Raw genomic sequence first — 20,096 nt, 5'->3', positions numbered from 1 at the left:
CGGATCTTTACGGTTTTCTTTGGTATGTGAGCTACTGCAGTGTGCAAGATGGCTTCTGTTAACATTTCAATTGCATCGTCGGTGTCGGCATTTGTTATGGCGCTCCAGTCTATGTTTCTCAGTGTATTAATGAAACCGTCAACGTTGGTATTTGAGTAGTCCCAGCGGGTTGTTGTTACATGTCGGTCTGCGTCGATTTTCTGAAGGGACAAAGAAATAAGTAGAGGGAAATGGTCGATGTTTGAGAAAGCCGGTAAAACTCCTGAAGATTTAATTAGTTCGGTTCGGTCTACAAAAATCAAATCTCTTAAGTTGTGGGTGTCCCCTTGTACGCGGGTTGCTGTGTTAATAATTTGAGTTAAGTTTGACGCTTCAGTGATATTTTTCAGTTTGTTTTCGAAAGTGGTGATGGGGGAGTGGTTGGGTGCCTTACTAGGCAGCCAGCAGTTTCCAGCATTAAAATCGCCAACGAGGACCAGAAGATCGGGACTATGCTGTTTAGCTTCAAGGACACAGTCAGACAAGTAATCTAGGAATTGAGATTGTCGGTCGCTAGCGGTGTTCGGTGGAAGATAAACTGAGCAGAGCAGCAGCGTCGTTTTATGGAATTTGATTTTCACCCATAGGGTTTCAAAGAGCTCACACTCAAGATGTGATATTTGCGAAAAAGGTAGTGTGTCTCTGACATATACTGCAACTCCTCCTCCCTTCCTTGTCCTGTTTTTTAGTAATGGTGCATGAAAACCTTTCAGAGAGTAAAGACTGGAATGTATAGTGGTGTCAAGTTTTGTTTCAGATAGTGCTAGTATGCTAATATCGTTAATGTCAACGTAGCTTTGAAGCTCCTGTAGCCTTTCGTTGGCAGTGATGGAGTTGATATTAATTGCGGAGATGTTAACACCATCGTTTCGGAGCGTACCAGTTACTGGTGGCATTGTGGGCACGGGGAAGGCCTCCTAACCCTTTTCTTCTACCCCTTTTGCCTCTCAGATTGCTGTGTTCTCGGACGGTGTTTAACATTCCCCTCTGTGTGTCTCTTAGATAGCCGTGTCGCAGGACAGTATTGAATATCTCTTCTTTTTTTGTCTCACAGATTATCGTGTCCCCGCACTGTGCCTTCTGACCACTCCTCCATTTCGTCTCTCAGATTGCCGTGTCCCCGGACAGCAGAAACACGGCCTGGGTGTCGTTTGACGGCCGCAGCCGGCAGGAGCTTAAACACGGAGACAGGTGAGGACACTGTGTTACCCGTGTGGTGGAGTGGGACAGCAGTGGTGCCACCCGGTGTTGTGCCGGTGGAGGTAGAGAGGGGACAGCAGAAACACAGCCGGGTGTCGTAGCCTTCTATCGCAGCCGGCAGGGGCTCAAACACGGAGACAGGTGAGGACAGTACTGAGGATGCCTTTTTACTCCTGTGGTGGTGGAGGGGACAGCAACGGGGATATCTGGTCTTTAGGATGAGGTCTCGGGAATGGGATGGGACGTGAACTGAATGTGACGATAGCAAGGGGAAGGAGAGAAAATTTTATGTCGTTACGCACGGGAAAGGATAATGAACAAGGTGTTGGGAATAGGCCGGCATGCATGGTAGGTATTGTTCGTTTGTTGACTATGGAGTAGATATGCATTTCAGGATGGTTTCGATATTTGGAGTGTAGAAAGATGTGCTTCTGATGGTTTGCTTTAATATGCAGTTGCTTGTTTGTCCACCCCTACTCCCCGTTGACTGCGAATGAGTATTAGCTGGTCTGCACATATTTCCCGGCAGCCTGCGTGTGACCACCTCTATCTGCCGCTGACTCGAGTACTGAGTTTTAACTACCTTTTTCCGCCGGCAGCCTGCGTGTGACCACCTCTATCTACCACTGGCCCCAGTACCGAGTACTAACTGTCTGTATCTCCGCCGGCAGCCTGCGCGTGACCACCTCTATCTACCCGATACCGTCCATCTGCGCCAGCGACCAGATCGCCGACTGGTTCGAGTCGCTGGACGAGTGTCTGCGCTGGAACGATCGGAAAAAGCAGCGGCAGTTCGACCCGGCCGACATCGCTGACGGCTTCGTGGCGCCGCACAAGATGGAGGAGACGTCCGACTAGGTCTGGCGGGACGGGACGGGAGGGGACGGGAGGGGAGGGCACGGAGGGGTGGGTGGTGGGTCTGAGATCATGCGCAGTCGGCCGGCCCAGCCAGTATCGGTGGTGGACGGGAGAGGTGGGTCCAAAAACTGTCCCCTCAGGAACCAGTGGGATCCATGAGATCCAGGGCTACCGGTCGGGACTCTCGAACTGCTGCGATCCGCTAGTTCCGTAGCTGTGGGTTACATCGACATAAGCCAGCCGGTCTGGCGCAGGGACCAGGTTTGCCGTCACTGGCAGTGCTGTCCTCAGGATTGACCATTCTTTGACGTACATCACCGTACCGCAGCTGAACCCCTCACCCACCGGTCGACCCGGGCCGGTCCGGGCGGTACGGGGGCTGCTGGACCTCCGTACACGGGGTGGCTGGGCCACGGGGAGCGGCGGGCGGGTCGGGGCCGGCCCCAGCCCGGATATCCAGGCTCCAGGTGTCTGTCTGTGACAGGCGCGGCGGGCGGTCAGCGGCCGCAGCTGACAGCAGGTGACGGAGCGCTGACGGGTGGACTGATCCCGTGTCCGGCCGGCCGAACACACTGAGTTTATCCGTGTGAAGGTCGAGTTAGAATGAGCGCACGGGAATGGATGGCGACGGATGGTTCAGAGGTGTGTGAGGGTGAGAGTAACTGAGATCATGTGCGTCCTGCATGTGAGTGTATATCTGTAGGATATGTGTGATGTGAAACCGACCAAGTTAGGCACTAGGTCCACTTTTTGCGTGGAACACCAGGAGACTATACTTCTGCGCTGCCTTGGGGTTTTGGTAGAGAACTTTGTACGAGTATTTCATATCCGTAGGTGCGTTCGTAGTGTGTTTCGAAGTTGCCCGTATGGCTGACTAGCACAATGGGGTGTTGAACTTTGTCGACTTTCTTTATACGCTGTCGTGAGCGCTGAACACGTGAGGGCCTTCTTTTCTCGTCTTCCTTCGTATGAGGTCATGCTCGTAGATCCGGCTATGAAATAAGCGACGCCGTGCGGTGTTTTAGATAGTGTGATGATTACATGTCGAGCTGAAGCAGGCCAAATGTCTAACCAGTGCTCTTCACGTCTGTCGGAACCGGCGGACTGTCATGTTAGATCAGAACATTGTCACCGTTTCTATTCGGTCTGTCAGGTGTTCACGGTCGCCTGTTTTGGTGCAATCTGTGTCTGCGTCTTCGTATTTTCCCTCTGGTGCTCTGTCTTTGCGATAGTCATCGAACATATTACGGCCTTCTCGGCTCAGGAGTCGCCGGTGTCGGGATCCCCCCTCAATCCCTCGTTCGCGGGTTTTATCTGTCTGATTATCTGGTGGTACCCCGTTACTCTTCTAGGCTGCATCCTGTCCTCAGTCCATCCGTTTGTCCTCTTCCCACTGTGGTTTGCTTCCACTCTTTACGGGGGAGTATCTCTCTCGTCCAGTGGTCGTCAGGCTCCTTTTACACCGTGTATCACTGCTGCCCTGTAACCCAGTGTCGGTCTCATACTCCCTCGCGAAATACTCCCCCTGACCTGTTCGTATCTCACCGTCCTGCGCCATGTCCTTCCTAAGTAACTTTTCCCATCTCCTTTGTAAAGCACACAACCTTATACTCCTGTGTCGTGTCGCCCAGGCATGGCTCTACCCTACTGTTGGCGATCCTCGGTAGCCGGCGATGTACCGGGCCAAGTGACCGACACATCTGCTGACGGGCTCCGATCAACCTGCCCTCTGTCCTCTGCCCACGGCACTGCGGCGGAGCTCACTCAGTCCGACCTACCCTCTGTTCACGGCACTGCGGCAGGGCTCACTCAGTCTGGCCTGCCCTCTGCCCACGGCACTGCGACAGGGCTCACTCAGTCATGCCTGTCCTCTGCCCACGGCACTGCGGCAGAGCTCACTCAGTCCGGCCTGTCCTCTGTTCACGGCACTGCGGCAGAGCTCACTCAGCCCGGCCTGATAACGACACGTGTTTTAGCGGTGTGACGCGCGACGATATTTACCGGATAGTGTGTTTTAGGCACAGAGTATATATATATATTTCACGGCGAGCGTCCATTGGTCGTGGTCTGGGATTTCGGCGACGAGACCAGGTACAATACACAGTGGCCGAAACACGACTGGTTTTACTGGCATGAGGCACGGTATCGGGGTGGTTGAATCCCGAGCTTGATTGCAGGAGCGATAAGTATATATTGACCTGAACTGCACAAGTCTGATCGTGAGCGTAAGATCGGTGGATAAAATAAAACCGACAGACACTATCATGGACACAACAAAAGCGTAAACCCTCTTAAACCGGAATGTGTAACCTAATCATCACAAGCGTACCGTCATTTGCGTCCGACTACGTTCGATATGACTGTGGAATCAAAGCTGCTAGGAAGCTCGCAGTGGATGTACCAATCCATGGCGCGCTTTGCAGCCAAGCATACGCACATCGCTCGCAACCATAAATATTTCTGAAAAGCAGCTAGCTCGTAAGTTCATCCGTTATAGCTCTCAGGCTGCGTCCCAGCCCCCGCCGTAGTTCCGTCGACTCCCGCTAGGCGGCAGCACGGCGGCGCAGCTCCTCAATCTCCGCGTCGACGTCGGCGACCTGCGTGGTGAGCTTGCTGATCTTGCGCGTCTCCTCGCGAATGGTGCCATCCAGGCGCGATATCAGGGTCTCCAGCCTGAAGAGAAGGCGACGGTTTCAGCGGGACGGGGTCGGGGAGGGCGCACGTCATTGGAAAACGCATAACAGTTATGCTTTCCTAACTGCAGTTATGCTTGTATTCATACTGTGTCCAATGATAACCACTGTCTGATCTGATTTATTTTCAATCATTTCCCGTTTTCCTGTAAGGTGGGTAAGAGGTATTCAGCAGTGTGATATTCGTAGACGATTTACTTTTAGGTATCTTCGCTTCTCCGCCTTACCCCTTCCCCAAGCTGACTACACTCAAAACTATACATTCATGAACCCGCCGGTGCCTCTTGTACTTACGCCACTCGCATCTACTCACCCCTTCCTCTCGAAGGCGCTGTCCCGTGTTAGCTTGCCCTTGGTCTTCTGCAGCCGGCCCTGGGCGTCGGTGCGCTGGTTTTCGGCCTTCCTCTGCCGTCGCTCGGCCTCGGCCCTGTCGTTGAGCAGCTGCTGGCGAGCCTTCTCCTTGGCGGAGAGCCGCTGTTTGGCTAGCACCGCGCTGCCCAGACTGCGCAGAACCTGTAGCAGTGAGCCGGTCATCAGAGGGGCGATGTACCGCGCTGACCGGTCATCAGGGGAACGCTGTGTGGAGCAGAGACTATGGGACACGAGTATGACGTCAATTTATAAGAGCGGTAGTTCGGCAGTAATTTATAACCTGTGTTGGAAATGTGGACGTCTTCTTTTTATGTTAGGATAAAAGGCGGCAATTAAAAAAGCTCAGCGGGTTAACCACCTAGCTAGACAATTCTACCTTACCTCCTGCTCCTCCCGCTGTTCGATGTATTTTTCAAAGGAGCTCCTCGTCGCATCAGTGGCGTGGCCGTTCTGCGTGCCTCCCGCGGCCGCCTTCAGCTGCCGTCTCGCCGCCACCGGCTGTTTCGGCGGCGCCTCCTGAGACGGCTCTGCGGCTCTCTGGCTGGCCAGTCCCGCCGCGTTCTGCTGTCTCGGCGCCGCCGCCCGCTGTTGCGGCTTCGGCGCGGTGGGTCCTCGCCCCGCCCCCTGCCGGCTGGACGGGGCCGGTGCCTGTTTGGGGGCCGCCACCTCTGGTGCGGTCGGCGGTGATGCGGCCGGTTTGCCGTTCGTCAGCCAGCTGGTCCTCTCGGTAGAGAGACGGCGCGGACTCTCATTGGCCGGGGCCGGCTTCCTCAGCTGCGGCTCGTCCTGGCCCGACTCGAGCCGGCGGAACTTGCTCCGTCTGGCGGCGATTTTGGCGCGCACCTTCTCCCAGAGGGCGTTCTCGTCCCACTCGTCGCCCTCGGCGTCACTGTCGGCTCCCGGCCCGCTGCCGTGCGCCAGGATGGCGTCCACCTGACGGCTGGGCGGCGGCGCCGGCGGGCTGGGCAGCAGCACCAGCAGCACCTCCCGCTCCGGCGGCGGCGGGGCCGACACGGCGCGCGCGGGAGCCACAGGGCCGCGGAGGCCGCGGCGCCGGGCCGTCAGCAGCGTCTCCCGCTCCTCCTGCGCCTGGACCAAGTCCTCGAACAGCTGGGCGGTGCGCCGGATCCGCTCGGAGCGGATGTGCGCGGTGCGCCGGCTGCGGTCTGTGAGCGCCCAGTCGGAGACGGCGCGGCGCACCGGGAACACTCCGTCCGCGCCGTCCACGCCGTCCGGCGGCGGCTCGGTCTGGGTGACCGCCGAGCGGTACGGACTGTCAGAGGGGACCGGCGACTCCTCCGTCCCCTCCCCCGACCTCTCCACCGGAGATTCGGGACTCTCTCCATCTTCCATGGGAGCTTCCGGGGCCGCTGACTGGTCCCGGCTCCCGGTCAGCTGAGGGGTTCCTCCGGAGTCCGCTGCTGAGGTCACGGCGGTGAATAGGGGCGGCTCGGTGTCCTCATGGCTGAGCTCCACCAGCTCGATGGCGGGCTCCGTGTCGGCCATATCGTCAGGGCGGGCAGCGCCGCTCGCCAGTCACCTGAAACCAGTCAGCTGGTTCAGTGAGGAATGAAGAAAGAGGCGAATCGTCCGTTTTTAGGGGGGGGGGATTCTTCATGGACATTGTTGAGTAGATGGATGGACCGGTGGAATAAAAACGGTATTTCTTTTTTGATCAACTGTCAGCAAATGTTGTCGAGCGTCTGTGGTGGGCGCTGTTTAAATAGTTGTTGAACGTTATAGGGCCACAACACATTATTTGAACCCCAATCGAATCTTTCGAGATACAATTTTCGCATAAAGGTCATAGGGGAGAGCGGGGAGAGTTGTATCATGTCCAAGTTGTATCAGGGCGAATTGTGCCAAACTTATCCAATGGATGGCGCTCGCGACACGACCAGCCGACGAGGTTTTCCGGGCGCCATCTTTCCCTGTTCTGTCTTGTGGCTGAGTGGACGCGTCTCGAGGTGAGAGCTGATTTTATGTTTTTTTTTTAATGTCATTCTAAAAAATAAGTTGCAAGAAAATGTGTTTTAGGCATTTAGATGTGCACGAATTTGAAAGATCTCCGTAGCGGTGGTGAGGGTAGGTTCTAAGGCTGCGTGAGTGAAAACGGATTTCTCCAGCTGTCCGCTGTTTTTTTTAGCACGGGGATGTTTTTCCAAGATGGCGGCTAGGTACATGTTGTATCAGAGCCGGGTGGGGTAAGTTGTAACATGTATGTATGTATGTATGTATGTATGGGTACATAGGCGTAGGAACAGGGGGGGGCCAGGTGGGCAAGTGCCCACCCACTTTTCGAGGTGGGGGGGCCAACCATGTGTTTTGGCCCACCCACTTTTTACTAGAGGCCCCTCGTCTCGATTTGAGAGGACGTCGTCACCTTCCAGAATAAACAAACTCGGTAAAAATAAGTTCGTCGAATCCCCACGCACGGACTCCAAGGGGCCGTGATGGATCCAAGGAGGCCCTCTGTTCATACTTGTCCCTGAAACTGATGGCCTGAGAGGCCCTAGTGGATCTGAGGAGGTCCCAATATCCACACTGGTCTGGGGAGGCCCCTGACACTGGCGGTCTGGGAGGCCCCTCCATCCACACTAGTCAGAATAGGCCCCTGACACTGGCGGTCTAGCCGAGGCCCCCTACCCTCACTAGTCAGAGGAGGCCCCTCTATCCTCACTAGTCAGAAGAGGCCCCTGAGACTGATGGTCTGGGAGGCTTATCCATCTACACTGTAGTCAGAGGAGGCCCCTGAGACTGATGACCTGAGAGGCCCTTATAATCACACCAGGCAGAAGAGGCCCATGAGACTGATGGACTGAGAGGCCCTTCTATTCATACTGGCCACAGGAGACCCCCAAAACTTTCGGTCTGGGAGGTCCCTCAATCCGGCACCAGTCAGAGGAGTCCCCTGAGACTGATGGCCTGGGAAGCCCTTATATTCACACTAGACAGAGGAGGCCCCTGAGACTGATGGTATGAGAGGCCCTCATATTCACACCAGTCAGAAGAGGCCCCCGAGGCTGATGGCTGTGAGGCCCTTCTGTTCATATAACTGGCCACTGGAGGCCCCTGAAACCGGTGGCTTGGGAGGGCCCTCTATCCACACTAGTCAGAAGAGGCCCCTGAGACCGATGGTCTGAGAGGCTCTTATATTCATACTGGCCACAAGAGGCCCCTGAGACTGATAGTCAGAGAGGTCCACTCCTAATGAATCTGAGGGGCCCCTCTATCCACATTTACACTTTTTTAGGGAGGCCCCCGAGACTGATGGTCTGAGAGGCCCTTTTATTTATGCTGTCCACAGGAGCCCCCTGAGATTAATGGTCTGAGAGACTCGTCTATTATTTTATACTAACCAGAGAAGGCCCCTAGGATTGCCATGGTCTAACAGGCCCTTCTATTTATACTAGCCAGAGGAGGCCCATGAGACTGATGGTCTGAGAGGCCCTTCTATTCAAACTAGGCAGATGAGGCCCCTGAGAATGATAGTCCGAAGAGCCATGCGGCGGCAACTGGCCGTGGCCATATTTCGGCTCGGTAGGGCCCCACAGAGCTCATGAGAGCACCTCAAGGGCTCCTAAGTAGGACACGCTTATCCCCATAAGGGTGCCACGCCGGCTTCTAAAGGCTCCTTGTAGGCATCTAAGGGCCCTTTCCGGCCTCTAACGGTTCCACCCGCCTGTGATGGCTCCACACCAGTGTTTATGAGCGCCACACAGCGGCGCCTTTGAGGGTCATACTATGTAGTGTCTCTTAGGGCCCTATATCGGTGGCTCTGGGGGCCCCACACCGGCGCCTCTGTGGGCCACCACACCTGTGCATCTCAAGGCTCTATAGGTACATCTGAAGGACCCACACCGACACCTCTGAGGGCCCCACACCAGTATCTCGGAGCTCTGAAGGCCCCACACCGGTGACTCTGAGGACTCACCGGCTCCTGAGAGCACCATCTTGATGTCTAACGGCTCCACAAGGCCACTGAAGGCACCACACAAGCTCTCACTGAGCTCTAATGTCCATGTGCCGGCCTCTGAGGGATTTAAGCCAGCGCATTCATAGCTCCACACCAGCAATTGTAAGGGCTTCACACTGAAGTATCTGAGGGTTCCACACCGGTGTCTCTAAGGGCCACATACCGGCATCTCTGAGGGCCCCATACCGGCATCTCCGAGGGTCCACATCTGGCGGGCACCCATCAGCGACTGAAGGTCCCACACTGTCGACTCCGAGAGCCCCATCTGCGTCTGGGAGCACCATGCCGAATCTAAGAACCACAGCGGCTCCTCCGTACGAAAGATGGGCGTCTGCATGCCAAAGGGGAGCGGTTCGGAAACAGTAGGGCACCTACGTGCAATAGAGGGGCGCCTATGAAGCCCCTCAATGCGAAAGAGGGGCGCCTCTGAGGCCTACATATATGGGCGTCCACATGCAATAGAGGGCTGCAGACTGCAATTGATCAATGCCATGGGGGTGTATTCATAAGAAACAGGGGCGCCGGCATGGCAAAGAGAGGCGCCTTCAAGTGTCCATAAAAGAGAGACGCCTATGGTAAGTGCACATTGTATGCGACAACGGGGCGACTGTGGGACATATAGGAATGTCTCTGATGACTATACATAGGGCGCTTATATGCCAAAGAGGGCGCCTATGAAGCTAATGGGGGCACCTGGGAAACGAGGAAGACATTTGTGTAAGGGTTTTCAGGGGTCATGCACCGTTTGCGGCAAATAGATTCTAAAAAAAATCGGAGGGGAATAAGTTTTAAAAATGGTGCGGACTTTCCGCACTGTTCGCTTAAGCGGTTACGCCCCTGGGTACATCTGCCCGATCTCAGAATCTAGATTTGGAGGTCATACTTGAAAGCAGCCAGCAGGACGAGGCAAAAGTTGGAGGCCCCTGAAAATTGGAGGCCCCCTGGAAAAGGAGGCCCCTTGACAGGGTGGTCCACCCACTTTTCATGACGTTCCTACGCCCGTGTATGGGTATGTTGCTTTTGATCGCGAAAGCTAAGCCCTGGCTCGCGTTTGTAGGTAGCTAGTCAATGCTCGTTCCATTTCGGCACAATGTGTTGGCTTCTTTGCTCTTCACGGGCCACTTTTGCGTCTAGTCTGTTGATGTTTCGTTCGGATTGCATTGACCTAAGTTTGGTCTAATAAAGTGAAGCCTTTGAGCATACCTATACATTGTATTAACCCCATTTAATGTTGCTGTTATGTTCAAAACCAGTAGCAAGCACACTCCCTGAAACGTGAAATAGTGATACAATTTACCCCACCATGTGATACAACTCACCCAAGCCATGGGGCAAGTTGTATCAAAAACATTGTTCTATTCGGCAGACCGTAGAAGAAAAACTGGTAGAGGTAGCGGAAAAGTTACTTTGCACAAAAAAGCAGAAGAATCAAGGAAGGGAAATATCAAGGGAAGTATGGAAATAATGAGTTTATCACGGATAGTTACGAGGTTATGGGTCTCGGAGTAAAAACTGATACAACCCACCCCACTCTCCCCTACTCCTGAATTCCCCCACAGAGATTGAGATAGAGGCACAGCAGTCTGTGCCTGTGTGCATGTATATATGTACTAGTTAGTTGCTTACATATGTAGGAGAAAGAGGATTCGTGAAGCATTAGACCTCTCCGGCCGGCGAGAGGGTTATCACTCTCGCCCTTCGACGGTCCTCTTGCGATTGTTCGGAACGCATAAGTGATAGAGAGGTAGAAGGCAAACCATAGTAGATGTATACCCGGAAACCATCTCTCTCCCACCCAGTTTGTGCACTGTGCTTTGAGCAGAGTGCAGTGAGTCACCGGTGCGACGTGCAGTGACGACCATCGGTGCAGTACCGCCGCCCGCCGCCGCCCACCCGGTTCAGCCCCCGTGTACCCCGTGTATCAGCTGACGGCTCATGTCAGAAGCTGCCGGATATAAGTCCGAACAATCACCGACACCATTGAGATTGAGATAGAGGCTAGTCTGTGAAGGATCGACCGGCGGCCTTGGTATTGATGGGCTCTGACTGAACGGATTAATACTATCACGGCCTCGAGAGAAGTACCCGATAGTGGGCAGACTGCAGTGTGAGCGATATTGGCCGCAAGCCCCGCCCTTACTCGGCCATCTGGGTGCTGAAATATCGATCGATTTTTATATACAAGTGGCGAACGTGTCTCATTTTCTCTCGTTTAATTACTTTTATTTATTTATTTATTTATTTATTTATTTTATCTAACGCTCGCCAGCCGAGGGATGGTGCGAGTGCAGCCCTCACCATAGTTTTATTTCTCGATAGCACGGAACACGCCGGGGATAGAGAGGTGAAACTTGGCATATCTGACCTTTGATTCAAGCCAGATCTTACAATTACAACAGCATTTTCAGGTCAGATCAAATCACTGACCATAAGTGAACCTTTGCACGGCCCTAAAATGTCGCAACTTCGTAATGCTCTCAGTGCCGGAGGAGCCTTCACAGGGAGATTAAACTTACAGGACCTCGTATTCTCCAGAGTCCCGCAACTTGTATATCTCGGATGTTTCCTAAGGGTCACCTGTGACCTGTGGTCAGGTCGGTCACCTGACCTCACCATTATAAGTCTATGAGGAATGTTGGAAACTGTTATTTTGGTGCCGGGTATGATCTAAAACTATTTCAAGCACACGGAATCGTGATTTCGTGCAATCATTGCAAGGGTCGATGCTTCAATTTGTGAATTTTTGCAATGATGTGACTAAGGTCATATGAGTTTTTCGTCAATAACTCCCGATCAAATTAAGCTAGCGAGTCGGGAAAGCCACCGATGGACTTGGGAAGACCAGCCAAATCGAACGATATGCGATCTGACCTTTTTCGACTAATTTCGTGACCTGAGTGGTCTGACCTGAGATTTCTACTTAACCTATTACTGGGCCTATTTATCTGACCTTGACCCGAGGTCAACACTTTAAATTAACCTCACCCGAACAAAAAGTATACAATTCAATTCGCCTGAGCTAGCCTTCGCCCCAGTGGGGAGGGGGGGGGGCTTATGCTACCTTCCTATCGCGTTTTTTACGTGTGAATAAAAACCGCGGCACGTAGCGCCGCGCCGCTTGCAGTACCTTTTTGTACATCAATTTTGGACAATGTGTGAAAGTTTTGACCCCAGGTCATGTCAGGTCAGGTCACCAGGTCAAGTTAACTGACCAAGCCTAAAAAAGTTTGCAATCATGCCCAGCCTGCAGTGTTTGTCAGAGGTTTTAAACTTGGTGGATTGCATGATGTTATGGGCGCCTATAATTTGTTTATCTCGGATTTTTTTATATCCGTGACCTAAGGTCAGGTCAGTGGCGTGACCTTTCCATTATAAGTCAATGGAGAAAAATGAAAATGCCTCTAGATCCGTGTGTACGGATAGGAGCAGTCCAAATATTTCAGAATCAAAATGATTTGGACCATTCGTGACGACCAAGGTGTCTTTTTTGCTGATAGCCTCTAGAAAGGTCATCCGAGGTCATTTGAGGCTACAAACAGATTTTTGCCAATAACTCTCGATTGGAAAGAGATAGAACGCTGGGGATGGCCTCATTTTGTTTGTCTTGCCGAGACGCATCGACTGATATGTAACATGACCTTTTCCGGTCAGGTCATGACCTTGACCTGAGATCAAATTTTCAAGTTGACCTTTCAAGGTCAAATTATAGTTCATTCGACGCGTCTCGGCGAGAGGAACACGATTCTGGCAATAGAAATGTCGTGGCTGTTTTCAGTCAAAAGTTATTGTCGAAAAACACTTTTCGTAAAAACAGCTATTTTTGGAGTTTTTGCCCTCTGGAGGCTAAACCGTTGACCTGAGGTCATTTTTGATAATGACCTTATGAAAAGAAGAGTTCAAAAGCTATCGATTGCTTTTCCAAACGTTTTTCTACCTATCATAATTCCTGAGATAATGGCATGTTTTCTGAAAAATATAATGACAATTCGCAAATTTTGACCTTTGATGACTTCTGGTGACCCTGATATTGCTCTAAGATGAAAAATGACTGAAATACTTTCAAACGTACACACTACACATCGAGAGCTATCGATTGCTTTTTACCGCGTCTTTCTAGCCCTCTTAGTTTTTGAGTTAGAGGTGGGTGGTAACACATGCCACCCACTAGGGCGAAGTTGGCTGAGACCGCCACTGGGGCGCGGGCTAGACAAAACGATGCTGCCAAAATCGCGGCTCTGCGACCATTTTGGGGGAATTTATTCACCAAAAACCAAACACGCCTTGGGGCGCTTGACCTGACTTTAGTTGTCACCGATTAACCTGAGACCTCAAAATCGGGTATCAATTGCTGTGCCTCGTAACGGCGCACACGCTCGTTTTTTTTCTGCGAAGCTCTGGCTCTAGGCGAAACGAAGAGGGGGATCTTACCCCCCCCCCCCCTCTTCAGCCGGGCGTATGAAAAACTAGGTCCGACGAGGATTGAGAGAAGAAATTAAGTCGACAACTTAACCAACCGGTCTTTTTATCATCAGCATTCTCTCGTAGTCTTTCTTCAAAACTGTCCAAAAATGTCTGTCCAAAAATTGTGGTTAGCGGTGGCTGCTAGAAAATGAAAAGTCCTTGGAGTTACATCCCCCTGAAAACTTTTGGGGGGTTATTGGCTAGTGCTTTGAGGTTCGACTCTTGGGGGGTCTGCCGCACGCTGGTGTCCCCCCCCCCCCCCAATCGGTGGTAGCCTCTGTCCGATGTCTGCCCTGACATAGTTATCATCAAATGGCCTTGCAAGGCCCATTATTTGAGACATCAGGCAGTTTGCCGTGGGGGAGGGGAGCTTAAAACAACTTTTCCCGACATTGGGTTAACGGCACCAACCATGCTGTAAACGATGGAAGCAGCGAAATATGACGGAACAATTCAATCAGATAGTAAAGCAGCAGCATCGTAAATAAAAATTGAAATTTCTAGTTGAATCACATCGTAAATGAAAACCACCGCATCCCATGACATGATGCTTGGGTGGTCGTCCCACTGTTTCGGTCACAGTACGATGTATGTTATTGTGAACCCTTTGGAGTTGGGAAGCTAAATTTGACGGGCCTTTTTACTTCCTTCGAAACTTTGCACGACATTGAGCATTAGATATTTTAGATATAAAATACAGGTAGACATTTGTATGAGCTACGGTGCCGTTTGTTGAAGGATGCTGATCGATTTCAGTCGAAACGAAAAGTTCAGGAAACGAAGGCTTGATCAGATAACCTATGATAATCCTCCGGAGTCCGGGATAGACGTTTTTGCGAGCCTAGAATATTGTCTGCCCACTTTTCGCTATGGTACTGTTTCCGAGTCTCCAATGGGCAGTGATGCGCTCGCTCTACTGTTCTGGGTTGGCTCAGACTCCGTCCGCGCACGTGCAAACGTTTGCTTCACGTTTTTTTTTTCGATGTTGGCTGCTTAGTTAGACTTTGAAAACATGAGCTTATTCTATGTTTGAAAAATAACTAAAAAGATGAAATACTGAAACACATTTATGCAAAAATCATATCAACATTGCCAAAAAAATCATTCAACCTCATAGTTCACATGAGAACAAACGAATATGGTGTAATTCTTCTTGAATTCTTACCTCAAACTCGCGGAGACGATCTAAGCGGGAACATTCCAAGGAGGAAATCAATCCATGAGACAGAGCAAATGAGCACTAAAATCTTCCAATTATGCCAAAGATTATCAACTTCACACACTGCGAAATGAACCCTTGCTCCGTCGTGTCCGTGTATGTATTTCGGTGCTGTGTGTGAGCCGGTGTATCTGTGCAGTGTATGTCCTGTGTAGCAGCCCTGCGGTGCTGAGGTGACCTGTGACCGGGTGTGTGTGGGTGCGGTGCCCGGACTCGCCTCTGACACGGACTGCCCGTGTATACCGGTGGGTCCGGGCTGATAGCGCCGCTCCGACACGGCGCAGGGGCGCGCCCAGGCACCCGCCGGGGGAGGCGCGCGGTCACGGCCAGTCGTGCAGTTCAGGGGTCGTGCCCGGGCACACTGAGTCGAGTCATGTCATGCTCTGACCAGGCTCCGTGACACGGCTGGCGTGACCAGGCACATCGGGACACCGCCTGCTCACGGTTATGGGATTCATACGCCGTGATATCAACCCGTATCAGATGTTTGCTCATGGTTAGTAGGGACGTTGTCTTATCTGTATCAAAACCTTTTTAACGTTCGAATCGTCTTGAAATAAGTGGGCTTTAACCCGCACCCCGCTGGGGGGAGGGGGGGGGGGGCTTGAACACCCTCTCCTGCGGTTTTTCGCGAATATCTTAACCCTCGCCCTGGCAGGGCATTTTTCATAACACGGCCTGGCGGGGGGGGGGTCGATGCGACCCCCCCCCCTCGCGATTGGCTCCTATGGCACCTAGAAACACCAAATTTGGTAGGTAGGTGGGCCCCCTGGAGTTCTCGCCCCTGTGCAAATTTGGTTGCTCTAGGTCAATATTTAGGGGGGTTTTGGGGGGTATAAATGTAAAAATTTCGCTAAAAACAGGTCAAAAGTTTTTCGCTTATAACTTTTGATCTAATTAAGATAGAGCAAAAAAAAGCACCAGTAAACTCAGCACGTCAAGGCGCGTCGAATGATATACTTTTTAGCTTGCTTAAGTGTACTTAAAGTTTTTTCTTAAATTTTAAGTAAACTTAAATTAATAAATTAAGTTCAAGTTAGCCAAATTGCATCATATCGCATATCATTCGATTCGGCTGATCACGAGGAACACAGTGATACCATTTTTTAAGCTCTAGCGTCATTATGTGCCAAGTTATTGGTAAAAACGTCATTTGACCTCAGTTGACCTCATTTGACCTGACCCATGGACAAGTACACCAAACAAAGAAGCACCAAGCGACCTGCTGTTAATTACTGTGGTTTCAAAGCACAAAAGTGATAGAACGAAGCGGATATCTCCAGTATTTTCCGAATTTAGTATTTTCCCATAGGCTTAACATTACGACGTAATGACCTCTAACTGACCTCAGGTCAGTGACCTCAAAAAAAACGGAATATATGTTATACAACTCGGTGAACTTAGCACATCCTGAAAGTTTGAAGGAAATCAGTCGAAAACTGTGAGTTGGACAGGTGCAAAAAGAAAATTGAAATTTGACCATGACCTTGTACCGGTTTTTCTGACCTGGTGACCTGACCCAAGGTCACCCGGACCTGAAATTTTCAGGTAATATGTAAAAAGGTTGCCCCATAGGCTGTGCCAAATTTGGTGGCGCTGCGCGCCGCCGTTTTTACGCTATCTTCGAAAAACCTTAGGGGTGGGGTCGCATCGACCCCCCCCCCCCCTGCCAGGGCGAGGGTTAAGAACAGCGGCACGGAGCGCCGCCATTTTTGGCAAAACTCATCACACATCTTTTCCACACATGCTGTTCAAATTTCAAACCAAGGTCACTCAAGGTCAGGTCACCAGGCCACGTGTGACCTCACCTAAAAAGTTGCAATGATTGCCATAGCTACACAGAGTGAGTGATCGCTTTGCAAATTTCAGCAATTGATAGGAGCAACAATATGTACAAAATGTGTGTCTCGGAAATCTGATATCGGTGACCTAAGGTCAGGTCAATTTTGCGACCTCTCCATTATAAGGCAATGGGAGAAAATTGAAAGGCGCCTCGTTTCAACGACCGTCATTCTAAACACTTTCAAACACCGAATTACCAGTGAACATGACACACTGAACCGGAAAATGGCACACCCGTGACCCCTCGTTATGGACCTGAGGTCATCGCAACTCGCAAGTCACGAAATATATGTATAAAAGATATCTATCTATAACAATTTTTATATAATCTATAAAAATAGTCTATCTATAACATTTTTAACAATGTTTCGCTAATAACTTCTGCTAGACGCATACTAGGGCGATGAAAACGCCTTAGACGTGTTCGGATCGACGATACGGATCGACTGATTTGCAAACTTGACCTTTCCCGGTCAGGTCATGACATTGGACTGATGTCAACTTTTCAAGTTGAGCTTTCAATGTCAACTTATAGTTCCTTCGACGCGTCTCGGCGAGAGGAACACGATGCTGACAAAAGTTATGTCGTGACTCTGTTGACCGATAAGTACTGAATATTTTTTTTTTGTTACTGTTTCATAGTTTTTGCCCTCTGGAGGTTAGGTGTTGAGTGTTGACCTGAGGTCAAATCTGAGGACACACTCCATAAAGAAGGTTAAAATGGTTAGCCAATGGGCTTTTCCACGGCGCTGTAGCTCTATTGGTTCCCGAAGTTATGTGCTTCTATTTCTAAGATGTTAATATAGGCAGCAATTTACCTTTGATGACCTCTTGTGACCTGACCTGTGACCGGACTTGAAGATGACTGAAGTGCTTTCGTCCTTATGTTGGACGCTCTTTCGAATGCCGCCTACCTAGCGACGTACGTGGCTCACGTATACGTGGCCCAGGAGCCGAATCGGAGGGGGGAGTGTGTTCAAACACCCCCCCCCCCTCCCTTCCAGCAGGGAATGGAAATCCAGAACCCCCAGCAGGGCGTTGGTTAACCCGCGCCCAACTGGGGGAGGGGGGGCTATTTATAGCCCCCCCTCCCGTTTTTCTGCAATAACTTCCAAACCGCTTGACGTATCGACGCCAAACTTTCAATACCTTCGGCTGCATCAATTTGACACCTTGTGTCAAAATTTGAACTTCGTATCTACCATAGGTCGGCCGGAAATGACGTCAGAGAGACGTCATGTTCGGCCGATTTCGACGCAAAACATTGAACCACGGCAATCGCTCCCAAGAGCTCAGTTTTTAAGCTAGATCCAATTTCTTTGCAGGAAAGGACTCAGAATAGACTGCGCTATCAAACCGCTATCTCGAATTTTCGGAATTTTGAAAATTTCGAAAATTTTATATAATAAAATTCAAAATTTATATTTTTACATTTTTTCAAATTTTTTTTGACTTTTCGAAAAAACCGGAATATATGTGATAGAACGCATTATTATGACTAACTCTAGCAAGTTTTAGCTAAATATCTTCAAAAATGGCCAAGTTATACGCATTATTGCAAAAAATTAACAATTATTAATTTTTCAAATTAATTTTTCAGCACGAATTTGACATCGTACGCCAATATAAATAGCACCATCGTGTTCCTGAGCTCAAACTGCATCCAATAGACACCTTTTTTGTTGAAAAATTTTAACTTCAAAATTTGACCTTTTTTGACCTGAAAGTGACCTGACCTAAGCTAAATTTGACTCAAAATGACCTCGAATGACACAGACGACATTAAATTCGAAATGTTTGGCCTAAATGGACCATAAAACATGTGTCACGTGACCGACGGATGATATAATATTTCCGTGACCTGTGATGACCTGACCTTGACCTGAAAATCAAAGTACAAGTTTGGTACCCTCAGAGTATCTAAAGCATCTGTTCACGAGTGTGTGAACCAAAAATGAGCCTGATCTGACTAGTAAGACGGCGGCCAGAGCCCAAAACGTGAAGAAGCCAAAATGCTAATAATTTTTACTTTGACCTGACCTGTGACGTCATCGGTGACCACGAGGTCAATGAAATTAGGTTTCGCTCGACAGTTTTCTGGGGCTATCAGACGCCGTTTGAATTTTGACGATCGGCCCAGTAGTTTCGGAGTTAGGAGGGGGGCTATGAATAGCCCCCCCCCCCCCCCCCCCAGTAGGGCGTGTTATACGCAGACCCCAGTGGGGCGCGGGTTAAAGGAACTATCCCACCTTCTAAAATGTTGTTAAAACCAGTTAAATTGTGCCCGACTTTATAGATTGGATGACCAGGAACACGGTTCTGGCATTTATTTTTCATTAAACATCTTAGGCTTCCCATATTCCAAACACAAACTTTCAAATATGTGACGTCACAGCCCAAAATTATATCCCTCCCCAGGCCACATTACTGTCATAAAGCTGATTCTTTTTACTCTGTAGGCACCACAACAAAGTTCAGACCAAGTTTTAAGCGATTTTTCAACGAACAAACCCATTTAAATCAGAATGACTAAACGAGGTGACGTCACACTAACGGTCGCTCCATGTTGAAGATAGGGCCTTGCGCAAGGCCCATTTTCAAATGAAGGGAACGAATTTCTTCAACACCAAGAGGCCGCGGGGTTTGCAACCTAGATAGATAGTGGATTCTGAACCTCGCCGCAAACTTGGCTATCTCAACTCAAACCCCATGTTAAAGGTGGGATAGTCCCTTTAACCCGGCCTGACCAGGAGGATATTTCCCAACCACCGCAGCCCGGCGGGGTTGACATTTTTCGCCCCTCCCCCGTCTAACCCCGTAAATTAGGGAGTTACGGAAACAGAAGCGGTATCAAACGAAAGGTCTTTAAGAGATGATTCTAAAGCATCTAAAAATTTTGACCGCAGGCTGGTTTTCAAGTGCAGAGTTCAAAGGCAAAAACCGGCACATGTACAGTGATCTCTACTTATGTGTTCAGGGGGTCGGCAGAGCTGTTCATTTCCGATCAGCAGTGTCGGTCAACTGAGTTTTGTGGGCAGTGATCGATTAGGTGGGCCGTGTGGCGACAGGCGGTTATTTTTATCGTGTGTCGGTATCGGGGCGGTGTCGCTGGCCGGCGGTGCTGTGCCCACAGACTCGATAGGTGCGTCAGTGAACAGATAGCGGCCGGGCGTCACCGCGGTCACCCGACTGACGGTTACCGATCACCGGGGCTGTCAGTTACCGGCCACCGGGGCTGTCAGTTACCGGCCACTGGGGCTGTCAGTTACCGGCCACCGGGGCTGTCAGTTACCGGCCACTGGGACTGACGGTCACCGGCTACCGGGGCTGTCAGTTACCGGTCACTGGGGCTGACGGTCACCGGCTACCGGGGCTGTCAGTTAGCGGTCACCCGGCTGTCAGTTACCGGTCACTGGGACTGACGGTCACCGGCCAC

The 20,096-nt window shown here is 50.8% G+C and overlaps 2 protein-coding genes across 8 annotated transcripts in view; one reads left to right on the top strand and one right to left on the bottom strand.

Annotated features, from left to right (window-relative positions):
- The window catches only part of LOC122389332 (NAD kinase-like), a 66,558-nt gene extending 62,348 nt beyond the window's left edge, over window positions 1-4,210 (top strand). For 4 of the 7 annotated variants that reach the window (XM_043381772.1, XM_043381698.1, XM_043381540.1 and 1 more), the window contains 2 exons: window positions 1,148-1,230; window positions 1,911-4,210. In XM_043381772.1, the coding sequence (XP_043237707.1) occupies window positions 1,148-1,230; window positions 1,911-2,097 (270 nt within the window). In that variant the 3' untranslated portion in view covers window positions 2,098-4,210. The remainder of the gene's footprint in view (window positions 1-1,147; window positions 1,231-1,910) is intronic. The other 3 variants (XM_043381273.1, XM_043381353.1, XM_043381449.1) reach the window with 1 other exon arrangement.
- Window positions 4,110-15,071, bottom strand: LOC122389251 (atherin-like). The gene is made up of 4 exons (XM_043381153.1): window positions 14,765-15,071; window positions 5,544-6,702; window positions 5,104-5,303; window positions 4,110-4,770 (listed from the first exon to the last, which is right to left on the bottom strand). The coding sequence occupies exons 2-4, from the start codon at window positions 6,666-6,668 to the stop codon at window positions 4,641-4,643; spliced, it is 1,455 nt and encodes a 484-aa protein (XP_043237088.1). The 5' UTR covers window positions 6,669-6,702; window positions 14,765-15,071; the 3' UTR covers window positions 4,110-4,640.
- Window positions 15,072-20,096: the final 5,025 nt, after the last annotated feature.

Source organism: Amphibalanus amphitrite, unplaced genomic scaffold, assembly GCF_019059575.1.
Source record: "Amphibalanus amphitrite isolate SeventyFive unplaced genomic scaffold, NRLGWU_Aamphi_draft 000001F_arrow, whole genome shotgun sequence".
NCBI lineage: Eukaryota > Metazoa > Arthropoda > Thecostraca > Balanomorpha > Balanidae > Amphibalanus > Amphibalanus amphitrite.
The sequence above is the reverse complement of the archived record's forward strand: the minus strand, read 5'-3'. Positions and strand labels throughout refer to the sequence as shown.